The sequence below is a fragment of the Oncorhynchus mykiss genome, chromosome 5, assembly GCF_013265735.2.
Source record: "Oncorhynchus mykiss isolate Arlee chromosome 5, USDA_OmykA_1.1, whole genome shotgun sequence".
In the NCBI taxonomy this organism is placed as follows: domain Eukaryota; kingdom Metazoa; phylum Chordata; class Actinopteri; order Salmoniformes; family Salmonidae; genus Oncorhynchus; species Oncorhynchus mykiss.
Window position 1 is genome coordinate 12,673,620 of NC_048569.1, and position 18,798 is coordinate 12,692,417.

The 18,798-nt window shown below is 41.9% G+C and overlaps 1 protein-coding gene across 3 annotated transcripts in view; it reads right to left on the reverse strand.

The window, feature by feature from the left end:
• The window catches only part of nek6 (NIMA-related kinase 6), an 86,541-nt gene that overhangs the window by 25,690 nt on the left and 42,053 nt on the right, over window positions 1-18,798 (reverse strand). For 2 of the 3 annotated variants that reach the window (XM_036976811.1, XM_036976812.1), the window contains exons 3-5: window positions 17,159-17,287; window positions 16,593-16,655; window positions 2,566-2,676 (exon numbers count right to left, since the gene is read on the reverse strand). In XM_036976811.1, the coding sequence (XP_036832706.1) occupies window positions 2,566-2,676; window positions 16,593-16,655; window positions 17,159-17,287 (303 nt within the window). Of the gene's footprint in view, window positions 1-2,565; window positions 2,677-16,592; window positions 16,656-17,158; window positions 17,298-18,798 lie in introns of all 3 variants that reach the window. The other variant, XM_036976813.1, reaches the window with a different exon arrangement.

Genomic DNA, 18,798 nt, shown 5'->3' on the forward strand with positions numbered 1-18,798 from the left:
TGCACACACACACTGCCTACCCTCTCTCCCCAACAAGTGCACACACATACTGCCTTCCCTCTCTCCCCAACAAGTGCACACACACACTGCCATCCCTCTCTCCCCAACAAGTGCACATACACACACACTCGCCTCAAAACCCCCTGAGTCAATGTCAGACAGCCCCCAAAACAGTGCGGAACATCTAAAGAATTAATCTGTGCATTACCATTTACCCTGTATTTGAGTGGGTAATGAGAAGCCATTTGGGAGAGGTAGCCTAACGAGAGTTGACACTGCCAGCGCACAGAGCCAAGCACCTAATTAACAATAATCTGGCTAATTAAACTGCCAAAACTTTGTTTAATGCCCCAAAACAACAAATGTTAGTATTTTCTTTCAACTTTTTTTCCATCCCCAAACTTCTTCAGGTTTTTTGGAATAAAACACCTTTTTAATTACAAGGACATTTGCCGCCAGCAAGATGTTTTTGACTGTGATCTGCATATCGGTTGAATTGAGAGCTTGGAATTAGGAATCTCTTTCTACATCATTATAATGATGACTTAAAAAGATAAGACGACAATAAAGTCAAACTGAAGATGGGAAAGGGATCAGTTTGGGATTTTAACTTTTTGTGAACGAGAGGATAGAAGAAGACAGACAGACGTACAAGGAGAGGAAAAGATGAGGAACAAGCAAGGTTAAGAAGAAAAGGCAGAGGAAAGAGAGACGAGGAGAAGAAAGAGGAAAGAGAGACGAGGAGAAGAAAGAAAGGAAAGAGAGACAAGGAGAGGAAAAAGAGACGAGGAAAAGAAAGAGGGACAATGAGAGGAAAGACGGACAATAAGAAGAAAAAGAGAAGAGGAAAGAATGACGAGGAGAGGAAAGAGACGAGAAGCGGAAAGAGACGAGGAGAGGAAAAAGAGACGAGGAGAGGAAAGAGGGACAATGAGAGGAAAAAGAGACGAGGAGAGGAAAGAGAGATGAGGAGAGGAAAGAGAGACGAGGAGAGGAAAAAGAGACGAGGGGAAAGAGAGACGAGGAGAGGAAAGAGAGATGAGGAGAGGAAAGAGAGACGAGGAGAGGAAAGAGACGAGGAGAGGAAAAAGAGACGAGGGGAAAGAGAGACGAGGAGAGGAAAGAGAGATGAGGTGGGGAAAGAGAGACGAGGAGAGGAAAGAGAGACGAGGAGAGGAAAAAGAGAGACGAGGAGAGGAAAGAGACGAGGAGAGGAAAGAGACGAGGAGAGGAAAGAGACGAGGAGAGGAAAAAGAGACGAGGAGAGGAAAGAGGGACAATGAGAGGAAAAATAGACAAGGAAAGGAAAGAGGAAAGAGAGACGAGGAGAGGAAAGAGAGACGAGGAGAGGAAAAAGAGACGAGGGGAAAGAGAGACGAGGAGAGGAAAGAGAGATGAGGAGAGGAAAGAGAGACGAGGAGAGGAAAAAGAGAGAGACGAGGAGAGGAAAAAGAGACGAGGGGAAAGAGAGACGAGGAGAGGAAAGAGCGACGAGGAGAGGAAAGAGACGAGGAGAGGAAAAAGAGACGAGGGGAAAGAGAGACGAGGAGAGGAAAGAGAGATGAGGAGAGGAAAGAGAGACGAGGAGAGGAAAGAGAGACGAGGAGAGGAAAAAGAGACGAGGAGAGGAAAGAGACGAGGGGAAAGAGAGACAAGGAGAGGAAAGAGAGATGAGGAGAGGAAAAAGAGAGACGAGGAGAGGAAAAAGAGACGAGGAGAGGAAAAAGACGAGGAGTGGAAAAAGAGACGAGGAGAGGAAAGAGACGAGGGGAAAGAGAGATGAGGAGAGGAAAAAGAGAGACGAGGAGAGGAAAAAGAGACGAGGAGAGGAAAAAGACGAGGAGAGGAAAAAGAGACGAGGAGAGGAAAGAGACGAGGGGAAAGAGAGACGAGGAGAGGAAAGAGAGATGAGGAGAGGAAAAAGAGAGACGAGGAGAGGAAAAAGAGACGAGGAGAGGAAAGAGAGATGAGGAGAGGAAAAAGAGAGACGAGGAGAGGAAAAAGAGAGACGAGGAGAGGAAAGAGAGATGAGGAGAGGAAAAAGAGAGACGAGGAGAGGAAAAAGAGAGACGAGGAGAGGAAAAAGAGAGACGAGGAGAGGAAAAAGAGAGATGAGATAGAGACAAACAGATGCGGTTAGGGAAAGCTGGAGAGATGAGGAAAGCGGTTGTGTGGAGGATATATGTTTTTGTGTATGTGTGTGTGTGTGTGTGTGTGTGTGTGTTTGTGTGATGGGGCGTGACAGCGTCAGGCAGGTGGAGGTACAGAGAGGCTAAGGAGAGGTTATGTCTGTCAGAGCAGGCTGTCAGAGCCTGGGGGACTCTTCTCATCTCTCTCCCCTGGTCTATCGCTCTCTCTTCATCTCTCTCTCTTTCTCCTCTCCCCTGATCTGTCTCTCTCACACACACACATCTCCCCTCTCCCCACTCCCACTCTCTCCTGGTCCTGTCCATCCCAGCAGACGAGCCAGGGGGATGTTATTCAAACCCCTGAAGGTTTAGCCTCACCCTGCCATGCACCACCTGAGACCAGCCACCAGTTACCAGTCGGAGTCTGACCTCTCACCTTGATCATCTGAGAGAGGTCGCCGGCATCCGCCAGCTCCAGCAAGATGTTGAGCTCGTTGTCCTCGATGAAGGAGTCCAGGTACTTGATCACGTTGGGGTGGTTCAAATGCTGTGAGGAGAATAAAAGAGCATGCCAGTTCAGGTTCTACAGTCATGTCTGTTTGAGAAGGTGGGGTTTTCTATCTCAAATCAGATGAACCAAACTGTTCCAGTTAGACAAGGTTAACATGTCTTGTTGTGTTGTCCTCACTCAAATGTATTAACATGTCCCCTCTGGACAAATATAGACACAGTACACCACAACAAGTGCAGCATGATAGCCAGTCGTTGTACACGTTCAATAACTAATCTCCATTGAAGAGAGTATTATGGCTCATAATAACATGACTGTCCTGAGCTTTGTTTAACGTCTGAGTGATGGTTGACTTCCCATAAAAAAAATCATGGAGGTTTCAATGAGGTCCTCCTCAATGAGAGAGCCTAGTGACGCCAAACAGTGACTGATAGGAATAGAATGCTATAGGCTAGGTGGAGTAATACACAGCTAACAAAATAAACAGTCAGCCAATACAGTGACTGATTAGAATAGAACGCTATAGGCTAGGTGGAGTAATACACAGCTAACAAAATAAACAGTCAGCCAATACAGTGACTGATTAGAATAGAACGCTATAGGCTAGGTGGAGTAATACACAGCTAACAAAATAAACAGTCAGCCAATACAGTGACTGATTAGAATAGAACGCTATAGGCTAGGTGGAGTAATACACAGCTAACAAAATAAACAGTCAGCCAATACAGTGACTGATTAGAATAGAACGCTATAGGCTAGGTGGAGTAATACACAGCTAACAAAATAAACAGTCAGCCAATACAGTGACTGATTAGAATAGAACGCTATAGGCTAGGTGGAGTAATACACAGCTAACAAAATAAACAGTCAGCCAATACAGTGACTGATTAGAATAGAACGCTATAGGCTAGGTGGAGTAATACACAGCTAACAAAATAAACAGTCAGCCAATACAGTGACTGATTAGAATAGAACGCTATAGGCTAGGTGGAGTAATACACAGCTAACAAAATAAACAGTCAGCCAATACAGTGACTGATTAGAATAGAACGCTATAGGCTAGGTGGAGTAATACACAGCTAACAAAATAAACAGTCAGCCAATACAGTGACTGATTAGAATAGAACGCTATAGGCTAGGTGGAGTAATACACAGCTAACAAAATAAACAGTCAGCCAATACAGTGACTGATTAGAATAGAACGCTATAGGCTAGGTGGAGTAATACACAGCTAACAAAATAAACAGTCAGCCAATACAGTGACTGATTAGAATAGAACGCTATAGGCTAGGTGGAGTAATACACAGCTAACAAAATAAACAGTCAGCCAATACAGTGACTGATTAGAATAGAACGCTATAGGCTAGGTGGAGTAATACACAGCTAACAAAATAAACAGTCAGCCAATACAGTGACTGATTAGAATAGAACGCTATAGGCTAGGTGGAGTAATACACAGCTAACAAAATAAACAGTCAGCCAATACAGTGACTGATTAGAATAGAACGCTATAGGCTAGGTGGAGTAATACACAGCTAACAAAATAAACAGTCAGCCAATACAGTGACTGATAGGAATAGAATGCTATAGGCTAGGTGGAGTAATACACAGCTAACAAAATAAACAGTCAGCCAATACAGTGACTGATTAGAATAGAACGCTATAGGCTAGGTGGAGTAATACACAGCTAACAAAATAAACAGTCAGCCAATACAGTGACTGATTAGAATAGAACGCTATAGGCTAGGTGGAGTAATACACAGCTAACAAAATAAACAGTCAGCCAATACAGTGACTGATAGGAATAGAACGCTATAGGCTAGGTGGAGTAATACACAGCTAACAAAATAAACAGTCAGCCAATACAGTGACTGATTAGAATAGAACGCTATAGGCTAGGTGGAGTAATACACAGCTAACAAAATAAACAGTCAGCCAATACAGTGACTGATTAGAATAGAACGCTATAGGCTAGGTGGAGTAATACACAGCTAACAAAATAAACAGTCAGCCAATACAGTGACTGATTAGAATAGAACGCTATAGGCTAGGTGGAGTAATACACAGCTAACAAAATAAACAGTCAGCCAATACAGTGACTGATTAGAATAGAACGCTATAGGCTAGGTGGAGTAATACACAGCTAACAAAATAAACAGTCAGCCAATACAGTGACTGATAGGAATAGAACGCTATAGGCTAGGTGGAGTAATACACAGCTAACAAAATAAACAGTCAGCCAATACAGTGACTGATTAGAATAGAACGCTATAGGCTAGGTGGAGTAATACACAGCTAACAAAATAAACAGTCAGCCAATACAGTGACTGATTAGAATAGAACGCTATAGGCTAGGTGGAGTAATACACAGCTAACAAAATAAACAGTCAGCCAATACAGTGACTGATTAGAATAGAACGCTATAGGCTAGGTGGAGTAATACACAGCTAACAAAATAAACAGTCAGCCAATACAGTGACTGATTAGAATAGAACGCTATAGGCTAGGTGGAGTAATACACAGCTAACAAAATAAACAGTCAGCCAATACAGTGACTGATTAGAATAGAACGCTATAGGCTAGGTGGAGTAATACACAGCTAACAAAATAAACAGTCAGCCAATACAGTGACTGATTAGAATAGAACGCTATAGGCTAGGTGGAGTAATACACAGCTAACAAAATAAACAGTCAGCCAATACAGTGACTGATTAGAATAGAACGCTATAGGCTAGGTGGAGTAATACACAGCTAACAAAATAAACAGTCAGCCAATACAGTGACTGATTAGAATAGAACGCTATAGGCTAGGTGGAGTAATACACAGCTAACAAAATAAACAGTCAGCCAATACAGTGACTGATTAGAATAGAACGCTATAGGCTAGGTGGAGTAATACACAGCTAACAAAATAAACAGTCAGCCAATACAGTGACTGATTAGAATAGAACGCTATAGGCTAGGTGGAGTAATACACAGCTAACAAAATAAACAGTAAGCCAATACAGTGACTGATAGGAATAGAACGCTATAGGCTAGGTGGAGTAATACACAGCTAACAAAATAAACAGTCAGCCAATACAGTGACTGATTAGAATAGAACGCTATAGGCTAGGTGGAGTAATACACAGCTAACAAAATAAACAGTCAGCCAATACAGTGACTGATAGGAATAGAATGCTATAGGCTAGGTGGAGTAATACACAGCTAACAAAATAAACAGTAAGCCAGTGACTGATTAGAATAGAACGCTATAGGCTAGGTGGAGTAATACACAGCTAACAAAATAAACAGTCAGCCAATACAGTGACTGATTAGAATAGAACGCTATAGGCTAGGTGGAGTAATACACAGCTAACAAAATAAACAGTCAGCCAATACAGTGACTGATAGGAATAGAATGCTATAGGCTAGGTGGAGTAATACACAGCTAACAAAATAAACAGTCAGCCAATACAGTGACTGATTAGAATAGAACGCTATAGGCTAGGTGGAGTAATACACAGCTAACAAAATAAACAGTCAGCCAATACAGTGACTGATTAGAATAGAACGCTATAGGCTAGGTGGAGTAATACACAGCTAACAAAATAAACAGTCAGCCAATACAGTGACTGATTAGAATAGAACGCTATAGGCTAGGTGGAGTAATACACAGCTAACAAAATAAACAGTCAGCCAATACAGTGACTGATTAGAATAGAACGCTATAGGCTAGGTGGAGTAATACACAGCTAACAAAATAAACAGTCAGCCAATACAGTGACTGATTAGAATAGAACGCTATAGGCTAGGTGGAGTAATACACAGCTAACAAAATAAACAGTCAGCCAATACAGTGACTGATTAGAATAGAACGCTATAGGCTAGGTGGAGTAATACACAGCTAACAAAATAAACAGTCAGCCAATACAGTGACTGATTAGAATAGAACGCTATAGGCTAGGTGGAGTAATACACAGCTAACAAAATAAACAGTCAGCCAATACAGTGACTGATTAGAATAGAACGCTATAGGCTAGGTGGAGTAATACACAGCTAACAAAATAAACAGTCAGCCAATACAGTGACTGATTAGAATAGAACGCTATAGGCTAGGTGGAGTAATACACAGCTAACAAAATAAACAGTAAGCCAATACAGTGACTGATTAGAATAGAACGCTATAGGCTAGGTGGAGTAATACACAGCTAACAAAGTAAACAGTCAGCCAATACAGTGACTGATTAGAATAGAACGCTATAGGCTAGGTGGAGTAATACACAGCTAACAAAATAAACAGTCAGCCAATACAGTGACTGATTAGAATAGAACGCTATAGGCTAGGTGGAGTAATACACAGCTAACAAAATAAACAGTCAGCCAATACAGTGACTGATTAGAATAGAACGCTATAGGCTAGGTGGAGTAATACACAGCTAACAAAATAAACAGTCAGCCAATACAGTGACTGATTAGAATAGAACGCTATAGGCTAGGTGGAGTAATACACAGCTAACAAAATAAACAGTAAGCCAATACAGTGACTGATAGGAATAGAACGCTATAGGCTAGGTGGAGTAATACACAGCTAACAAAATAAACAGTCAGCCAATACAGTGACTGATTAGAATAGAACGCTATAGGCTAGGTGGAGTAATACACAGCTAACAAAATAAACAGTCAGCCAATACAGTGACTGATAGGAATAGAATGCTATAGGCTAGGTGGAGTAATACACAGCTAACAAAATAAACAGTAAGCCAGTGACTGATTAGAATAGAACGCTATAGGCTAGGTGGAGTAATACACAGCTAACAAAATAAACAGTCAGCCAATACAGTGACTGATTAGAATAGAACGCTATAGGCTAGGTGGAGTAATACACAGCTAACAAAATAAACAGTCAGCCAATACAGTGACTGATAGGAATAGAATGCTATAGGCTAGGTGGAGTAATACACAGCTAACAAAATAAACAGTCAGCCAATACAGTGACTGATTAGAATAGAACGCTATAGGCTAGGTGGAGTAATACACAGCTAACAAAATAAACAGTCAGCCAATACAGTGACTGATTAGAATAGAACGCTATAGGCTAGGTGGAGTAATACACAGCTAACAAAATAAACAGTCAGCCAATACAGTGACTGATTAGAATAGAACGCTATAGGCTAGGTGGAGTAATACACAGCTAACAAAATAAACAGTCAGCCAATACAGTGACTGATTAGAATAGAACGCTATAGGCTAGGTGGAGTAATACACAGCTAACAAAATAAACAGTCAGCCAATACAGTGACTGATTAGAATAGAACGCTATAGGCTAGGTGGAGTAATACACAGCTAACAAAATAAACAGTCAGCCAATACAGTGACTGATTAGAATAGAACGCTATAGGCTAGGTGGAGTAATACACAGCTAACAAAATAAACAGTCAGCCAATACAGTGACTGATTAGAATAGAACGCTATAGGCTAGGTGGAGTAATACACAGCTAACAAAATAAACAGTCAGCCAATACAGTGACTGATAGGAATAGAATGCTATAGGCTAGGTGGAGTAATACACAGCTAACAAAATAAACAGTCAGCCAATACAGTGACTGATTAGAATAGAACGCTATAGGCTAGGTGGAGTAATACACAGCTAACAAAATAAACAGTCAGCCAATACAGTGACTGATTAGAATAGAACGCTATAGGCTAGGTGGAGTAATACACAGCTAACAAAATAAACAGTCAGCCAATACAGTGACTGATTAGAATAGAACGCTATAGGCTAGGTGGAGTAATACACAGCTAACAAAATAAACAGTCAGCCAATACAGTGACTGATTAGAATAGAACGCTATAGGCTAGGTGGAGTAATACACAGCTAACAAAATAAACAGTCAGCCAATACAGTGACTGATTAGAATAGAACGCTATAGGCTAGGTGGAGTAATACACAGCTAACAAAATAAACAGTCAGCCAATACAGTGACTGATTAGAATAGAACGCTATAGGCTAGGTGGAGTAATACACAGCTAACAAAATAAACAGTCAGCCAATACAGTGACTTATAGGAATAGAACGCTATAGGCTAGGTGGAGTAATACACAGCTAACAAAATAAACAGTCAGCCAATACAGTGACTGATTAGAATAGAACGCTATAGGCTAGGTGGAGTAATATACAGCTAACAAAATAAACAGTCAGCCAATACAGTGACTGATTAGAATAGAACGCTATAGGCTAGGTGGAGTAATACACAGCTAACAAAATAAACAGTCAGCCAATACAGTGACTGATTAGAATAGAACGCTATAGGCTAGGTGGAGTAATACACAGCTAACAAAATAAACAGTCAGCCAATACAGTGACTGATTAGAATAGAACGCTATAGGCTAGGTGGAGTAATACACAGCTAACAAAATAAACAGTCAGCCAATACAGTGACTGATAGGAATAGAACGCTATAGGCTAGGTGGAGTAATACACAGCTAACAAAATAAACAGTCAGCCAATACAGTGACTGATTAGAATAGAACGCTATAGGCTAGGTGGAGTAATACACAGCTAACAAAATAAACAGTCAGCCAATACAGTGACTGATTAGAATAGAACGCTATAGGCTAGGTGGAGTAATACACAGCTAACAAAATAAACAGTCAGCCAATACAGTGACTGATTAGAATAGAACGCTATAGGCTAGGTGGAGTAATACACAGCTAACAAAATAAACAGTCAGCCAATACAGTGACTGATTAGAATAGAACGCTATAGGCTAGGTGGAGTAATACACAGCTAACAAAATAAACAGTCAGCCAATACAGTGACTGATTAGAATAAAACGCTATAGGCTAGGTGGAGTAATACACAGCTAACAAAATAAACAGTCAGCCAATACAGTGACTGATAGGAATAGAACGCTATAGGCTAGGTGGAGTAATACACAGCTAACAAAATAAACAGTCAGCCAATACAGTGACTGATTAGAATAGAACGCTATAGGCTTGGTGGAGTAATACACAGCTAACAAAATAAACAGTCAGCCAATACAGTGACTGATTAGAATAGAACGCTATAGGCTAGGTGGAGTAATACACAGCTAACAAAATAAACAGTAAGCCAATACAGTGACTGATAGGAATAGAACGCTATAGGCTAGGTGGAGTAATACACAGCTAACAAAATAAACAGTAAGCCAATACAGTGACTGATTAGAATAGAACGCTATAGGCTAGGTGGAGTAATACACAGCTAACAAAATAAACAGTAAGCCAATACAGTGACTGATAGGAATAGAACGCTATAGGCTAGGTGGAGTAATACACAGCTAACAAAATAAACAGTCAGCCAATACAGTGACTGATTAGAATAGAACGCTATAGGCTAGGTGGAGTAATACACAGCTAACAAAATAAACAGTCAGCCAATACAGTGACTGATTAGAATAGAACGCTATAGGCTAGGTGGAGTAATACACAGCTAACAAAATAAACAGTAAGCCAATACAGTGACTGATAGGAATAGAACGCTATAGGCTAGGTGGAGTAATACACAGCTAACAAAATAAACAGTAAGCCAATACAGTGACTGATAGGAATAGAACGCTATAGGCTAGGTGGAGTAATACACAGCTAACAAAATAAACAGTCAGCCAATACAGTGACTGATAGGAATAGAACGCTATAGGCTAGGTGGAGTAATACACAGCTAACAAAATAAACAGTAAGCCAATACAGTGAAGCTCAGGCTGAGGGTTGGATCACTGGTTGAGTCATACCAAAGACTCTTAAAATGAGACCAGGGCCCATATGTATCAAGCATCTCTAAGTTTTAGAATGAATTTCAAGATTATTCTATTGGTTTTTAAATCAATCCACGATTGTGCACCCCAATACATGTCAGACATGATTTTAAGTTATGTACCCAGTAGGTCCCTCAGGTCCTCTGGCCTTTTAACTATCCCAAAGCCTAGGACCAAGAGGCATGGAGAGGCAGCCTTTAGTTATTATGCCCCCAGCCTCTGGAATAGCCTGCCAGAGAACCTGAGGGGGGCTGAAACTGTAGACATATTTAAAAGAGATCTTAAAACACACCTTTTTAGCTTTGCTTTTCCTTACTGTGCTTGGTAGTCGTTTATTTTTGATTGTTATTATTTTGTTTGGCCTCTTATGTTTGTTGTGTAGTAAATTTTCAAGTTTCTATTTTAATTGTTTTTTTTTCCTGTGACGGACATTGTGTTGCATTCCATGTCTGAAATGTGCTGTATAAATAAAGCTTGATTTGATTTGAAAGTAGAAGTGATGATCTAGAATCAGTTTAGCCTTTTAGATTATAATGAATATGATTGTATGGGCGGGGAGAACCCGATCCTAGATCAGAACTCCTACTCTGAGATGCTTTATGAATACTGGCCCTGATGCCTCTGCTTGGCAGTAGAAGTAGAAGTATTGGGAGTAAGGCTTTACGACAGACTAGCGTCCTATCCAGGGATAGTACTTGTACATCAACTTGCCTCACGCTAGGGAAAACGGGAGATGGGATCCTGCCCTATAGGCCGTTCTGACTCAGACAAGGCTTACTTACTCCCTAATGCAGTGAAGCGATTAATGCATTCAGTAGCCTGTGTGGCATCAAAGGTGCTGTAGGAGGTGTAGACCGTATTATCACCCTGTTTGGGCTGTCAGAATCAGCCTGTACATCACTCAGAAATCCCTGAAGCGTATGGGTGGGATAGGAAAATAGGATCATACTATCTCACCTACGGGTGTGTGTGTGTGTGAGCGTCCGGGTAAGTGTAATCGTGTGAAGATATAGTGTTGGTCCGTGAGCCTGTGCACATGATTTACGTGTGTGTGTGTGTGTGTGCCCTCTCTTCGTTCGTATAGAGTCAAATGACCAACAGACTCTGAGACAGCTTCTACCCCCAAGCAATAAGAATAGCCAGACTGCTAAATAAGTTAATTACATGGTTAGACAAACTCACACACACACACTACATCGACACTCCCACATAATCACATACAATACAAACACTCACACACTTTTACATTTGCTGCTGCTACTCTGTTGGTTATTTTATTCTCATTATAATAATTATTATTCTCTCCTAATTTATTTTATTGATTTATTTCACCTTTATTTAACCAGGTAGGCAAGTTGAAAACAAGTTCTCATTTACAATCGCGACCTGGCCAAGATAAAGCAAAGCAGTTCGACACGTACAACAACACAGAGTTACACATGGAGTAAAACAAACATACAGTCAATAATACAGTAGAAAAATAAGTCTATATACAAGGTGAGCAAATGAGGTCAGAAAAGGGAGGTAAAGGCAACAAAAAAAAGGCCATTGTGGCAAAGTAAATACAATATAGCAAGTAAAACACTGGAATGGTAGTGGAAGAAAGTGCAAAGTAGAAATAATGGGGTGCAAAATTAATAAATCAAATAACAGTAGGGGGATAGGTAGTTGTTTGGGCTAAATTATAGATGGGCTATGTACAGGTGCAGTAAACTGTGAGCTGCTCTGACAGCTGGTGCGTAAAGCTAGTGAGGGAGATAAGTGTTTCCAGTTTCAGAGATTGTTGTAGTTCGTTCCAGTCATTGGCAGCAGAGAACTGGAAGGAGAGGCGGCCAAAGGAAGAATTGGTTTTTGGGGTGACCAGAGAGATATACCTGCTGGAGCCCGTGCTACAGGTGGGTGCTGCTATGGTGAGCAGCGAGCTGAGATAAGGTGGGACTTTACCTAGCAGGGTCTTGTAGATGACCTGGAGTCAGTGGGTGCTAACTTCATACTCGTATAACTGCCTGTGTATATTGGTTTCTAGCTTCCCTGAAAAGTTGCATATCACGGGGGCTGTTCGATGCTAATGCAGAACGCCATAGGATGTTTTTGTGTTGGTTAAGGGCAGTCCGGTCTGCAGAGAACCAAGGGCTATATCTGTTCCTGGTTCTAAATTTCAAATCAAATCAAATTTTATTTGTCACATACACATGGTTAGCAGATGTTAATGCGAGTGTAGCGAAATGCTTGTGCTTCTAGTTCCGACAATGCAGTAATAACCAACGAGTAATCTAACCTAACAATTCCACAACTACTACCGTATACACACAAGTGTAAAGGGATAAAGAATATGTACATAAAGATATATGAATGAGTGATGGTACAGAACGGCATAGGCAAGATGCAGTAGATGGTATCGAGTACAGTATATACATATGAGATGAGTAATGTAGGGTATGTAAACAAAGTGGCATAGTTTAAAGTGGCTAGTGATACATGTATTACATAAAGACACAGTAGATGATATAGAGTACAGTATATACATATGAGATGAGTAATGTAGGGCATGTAAACATTATATTAAGTGGCATTGTTTAAAGTGGCTAGTGATACATTTTTACATCAATTTTCATCAATTTCCATTATTAAAGTGGCTGGGGTTGAGTTAGTATGTTGGCAGCAGCCACTCAATGTTAGTGGTGGGGGAAAAAAGGGGGAAAAAATCCAGAAAATCACAATGTAGGATTTTTAATGAATTTATTTGTAAATTATAAATGCATTTCATGTAATGCTCCATCATTTTAGATGACTGGAGACTTTAGCAGTATCTTTTTTAATACAGCAGAAATTATGGAAATGACAGGCTACTTTGACACTAACAAACTGAGTGAATCTGGGATCAATAAAACGAGCTGGTCTTGAAACAATCGATAGGCTAGACCTAGAAGTGTGGAGACACATATTGTACTGTATGAGGAGGAAGTTCTAGTCCTAAAAAAAGCTTTCCAGTTTCACTGACTCACCCAATGATGCGCAGCTCACTCACAGTCGATGGCCGATAAGCTTGTGCCAATAGCCTATCTCAATTCAAATGTTATTTGTCACATGCGCCGAATATCGTGAAATGCTTACTCACAAGCCCTTAGCCAACAATGCAGTTCAAGAAATCATAACAATCAACCCAACAATGGCCACGAGTTGGTCTATATAGGCTAGCTACAATGTTGCGCAATTCTTAGAATATCAGGTACGTTTTCACATTATGTTCTTTAGGGGAAGGAGAATTACAGAGGAGTCAAATGGGTTCCGGAACGATACACTCCAAAAATGAGAGGTGCCGGATCTGGTTTCGGTAGGATCCGGCTCAAATTAAGCACTGGTTGTGATGTACTCCTTTATCACGGCAGCCCCACACGCACACACACACACACACACACACACACACTGTCAGTCTTCGTGTATGTTAATCTGACCCACTCTTCCTGACAGGGGTCTCTGCCCACAGATGCACACTTCAAGTCCCTGTCATAAACTCCACTTTACCGCCCGGCCGCCTCGCACGCCGCACCAAAACAAATGTCACCCCTGATGATGATGACAACAAACCACTTTAATTTATGCCACCATAAAACCCCAACTGCCAGCGCAGCCGCCAATCACTCCGGGAGGCGTAACAAGCAGCAGATGGGGCGTGTGATTTGACAGGTCGTTAAAGTGACAGGCGGCATTGACAGGCGGGCGGGATCAAGGACCTGACAGGGCCACCTCCCTCCTTCCCTCCTTTTTCTTCTCCCTCTCTTCCTTTCTCGTCCTCTCATGGCTTTTTCTGTGGCTGTCCCTCCCCCCACACCTTGCGATGACATAAACACACACACACACTGCCGACTCTAAACAGAGCATCACAGCCAGCGTGAGATGACAGCAAACACACTTGGAGTGTCAGAACAGAGGCTCTCTTTGATCCCGTACAATGACAAAGAGTAACACACACACGTGAACAGACGGAGGACTATACGCACTTAATGATACTCCAAACACAGGTGTGCATAAGTGTGTGTGTGTGTGTGTGTGTGTGTGTGTGTGTGTGTGTGTGTGTGTGTGTGTGTGTGTGTGTGTGTGATATATATAATATATATATATATATATATACAGTACCAGTCAAATTTGGACTCACTTACTCATTCAAGGGTTTTTCTAAATGTTTTACTATTTTAGACATTGTAGCATAATAATAAAGACATCAAAACTTTGAAACAACACATGTGAAATCATGATGTAGTTTCCAAATAACTGTTAAATATATTTTATATTTGAGATTCTTCAAAGTAGCCACCCTTTGCCTTGATGACAGCTTGGCATTCTCTCCCAGCTTCACCTGGAATGCTTTTCCAACAGTCTTGAATGAGTTCCCACATATGCTTGAGCACTTGTTGGCTGCTTTTCCTTCATCCTGCGGTCCAAATCATCCCAAACCATCTCAATTGGGTTGAGGTCGGGTGATTGTGGAGGCCAGGACATCTGATGCAGGACTCCATCACTCTCCTTCTTGGTCAAATAGCCCTTACACAGCCTGGAGGTGTGTTTTGGGTCATCGTCCTGTTGAAAAACAAATTAGTCCCACTAAGCCCAAACCAGATGGGATTGAGTTTCGCTGCAGAATGCTGCGGTAGCCATTATGGTTAAGTGTGCCTTGAATTCTAAATAAATCACAGACAGTGACACCAGCAAAGCACCCCCACACCATCACACCTCCTCCTCCATGCTTCATGGTGGGAACCACACATGCAGAGATCATCCTTTGCTTCTCACAAAGACACATCGTTTGGAACCAAAAATCTTACATTTGGACTCATCAGACCAAAGGACAGATTTCTACCGGTCTAATGTCCATTGCTCGTGTTTCTTGGTCCAAGCAAGCCTCTCCTTCTTATTGGTGTCCTCTATTAGTGGTTTCTTTGCAGCAATTAGACCATGAAGGCCTGATTCACACAGTCTCCTCTGAACAGATGATGTTGAGATGCGTCTGTTACTTGAACTCTGTGACGCATTTATTTGGTCTGCAATTTCTGAGGCTGGCAATTCAAATGAATTTATGCTCTGCAGCAGAGGTACGTTTTCTGTTGTGGTCCTCATGAGAGTTAGTTTCCTCATAGCGCTTGATGGTTTTAGCGACTGCACTTGAAGAAACTTTCGAAGTTCTTTAAATTTAAATTTAAGACTGACCTTCATGTCTTAAAGTCATGATGGACTGTTGTTTCTCTTTGCTTATTTGAGCTGTTCTTGCTATAATATGGACATGGTCTTTTACCAAATAGGGCTATCTTCTGTATACCAACCCTACATTGTCACAACACAACTGATTGGCTCAAACGCATTAAGAAGGAAATGTACTTTTAACAAGGCACACCTGTTAATTGAAATGCATTTCAGGCGACTACCTCATGAAGCTGGTTGAGAGAATGCCAAGAGTGGTGCAAAGCTGTAATCAAGGCAAAGGGTGGCTACTTTGAAGAATCTCAAATATAAAATATATTTTGATCTGTTTAAAACTTTTTTGGTTACTACATGATACCATATGTGTTATTTCATAGTTTTGACATCTTCACTATTATTCTACAATGTCGAAAATAGTAAAAATGAAGAAAAACCCTTGAATGAGTAGGTGTGTCCAAACTTTTGACTGGTACTGTATATACATCTGCCACTGCACAAACCTGTATGTGTGTGTCAATGAATGTGTTTATATGACTGTGTGTATTATTAACTAAAAACACATACATTGACACAGCCCCACTCACAGTCACAACCACACAAAGGCTGCCCCAACACACACGTTCGGCCCAGATCCTGTGACAAAGGGCCATAGCATTCTAAAACCTTACCATTTCACTGGCATAAGACCCAAGCTCCCTGACAATATCACCCTCATCTCTAAAATGCTTCCTTACCTACACCTGCTGGATTTAAGTGCATCCTACAGTTAAACCAGATTATAAGAAACCCCTGAAGAGACCAAGCCAGAGAGAATCTCAATTTCATTTATTTGATTCCTCACGTTCTCTCTCCTTGCCTCTGACCTTCTCATCCAATGGGTTTTGAGAAGGAGGCGAGGAAAGAGGCAAGGAAAGAGGATTAAAGGAATCAAGGAAGTACAATTGAGATTCACCCCCTGAGAAATAATTCCACCAGCCTTACCTTCAGCAGGTCAATCTCCTTGATGCAGTCCTGGCGAGCCTTGGCGTCCATCATTTCAAATATCTAAAGAAAAGAACAACGAAGTTTGTACCGTTATCCGACTGCATTGTCAGAGGTATTCCATAGAATCCTCAGCCAGCTCTAACACATAACCCCAGTGCTCAGCGTAACGCCAGTGATCTTCACGTCTAGACCTGTAGAGCAGAAGTGTGTCTAGGCCTCTGACCCAAACACTAACCAACATGGTTCAGTAGTTTCAAGCATTAGGCTGGGGAAAAACACTGCACACACTGTGGCCTTCCTGGCCCAGACATGAACCAAACTGCCTTTGCCAACCCTTGGCTGTATCTCAATAGTCCTTGATTAGCACTGATGTGAAAGGACGATGTCAGTGAAACAAATAGCTGGTTTGGTAGAGCCAGGTATTCACCATATCGTCTTCCCCTTTTCTATGTTTCACAGAGCAGTGCACATGAAGGAGGAGAGACGAGGAGAGGAAGCCACTTTAGACTACTGAGATGTACCTATAGAGTAAATGCCTAAAAGGATAGGACTCAATATAGTACCTGGACTTTCTTCAGAGCCACATGCTGGCCCTCCAGAAGGTAGGTGGCTTTGTAGACCTCGCTGAACTGGCCCCGGCCAATCTTCTTCTCAATGCGGAAGTTGGCCAGCGTGCAGCAGTACTGGTGGCTCTGCATGTTTCTCAGTGAGGGGAAGAAGAATGGACAGTTTTAGTTAGGGAGAAATACTGTAGTAACCTGTTGAGAGAGAAGGTTCATATGCCCATGTTGGCTTGGATAGGATTGGCACATCTATTGATGTGCGTGAGTGACAGTTCTCTGGGATTTGAATGAATGTGCCTTAATATCACTCAGGTGAGTTATTCATATAAACAGTGGCATTAACATTTGACAATGGCTACAGTTTTATCCAAGGTTGGACATACATGCACTGGTATGTCTGTAGCATCCTTTAGCGACACAACAGTAACTAAAACCCATCTGAAAAATGTAGAAGAGTAGCTAACGATTCTGTGTACTAAACATGTCTGTCAGTTCGAGGAACCAAACTCAGCAAAAAAAGAGGTGTCCACTCACTGTCAACTACGTTTATTTTCAGCAAACTTAACATCTGTAAATATTTGTATGAACATAACAAGATTTAACAACTGTGACATGAACTGAACAAGTTCCACAGACATGTGACTAACAGAAATTGAATAATGTGTCCCTGAACAAAAGGGGGGTCAAAATCAAAAGTAACAGTCAGTATCTGGTGTGGCCACCAGCTACATTAACTACTGCAGTGCATCTCCTCAGGGACTGCACCAGATTTGCCAGTTCTTGCTGTGAGATGTTACCCCACTCTTCCACCAAGGCACTTGCAAGTTCCCAGACATTTCTGGGGGGAATGGCCCCAGCCCTCACCCTCCAATCCAACAGGTCCCAGAAGTGCTCAATGGGATTGAGATCCGGGCTCTTCGCTGACCATGGCAGAACACTGACATTCCTGTCTTGCAGGAAATCACACACAGAACTAGCAGTATGGCTAGTGGCATTGTCATGCTGGAGGGTCATGTCAGGATGAGCCTGCAGGAAGGGTACCACATGAGGGAGGAGGATGTCTTCCCTGTAAAGCACAGCGTTGAGATTGCCTGCAATCAGTGATGCTGTGACACACCACCCCAGACCATGACGGACCCTCCACCTCCAAATCGATCCCGCTCCAGAGTAAAGACCTCGGTGTAACGCTCATTCCTTCAACGATAAACACAAATCTGACCACCACCCCTGGTGAGACAAAACCGCGACTTGTCAGGGAAGAGCAATTTTTGCCAGTCCTGTCTGGTCCAGCAACAGTGGGTTTGTGCACATACGTGACATTGTTACCAGTGATGTCTGGTGAGGACCTGCCTTACAACAGGCCTACAAGCCCTCAGTCCAGCCTCTCTCAGCCTATTACAGACAGTCTGAGCATTGTGCGTTTGGGTGTAACTCGGGCAGTTGTTGTTCCCATCCTGTACCTGTCCCGCAGGTGTGATGTTCGAATTTATCGATACTGTAGGTGTTGTTACATGTGGTCTGCCACTGAGAGGACAATCAGCTGTCCGTCCTGTCCCCCTGTAGCGCTGTCTTAGGCGTCTCACGGTACGGACATTGCAATTTATTGCCCTGGCCACATCTGCAGTCCTCATGCCTCCTTG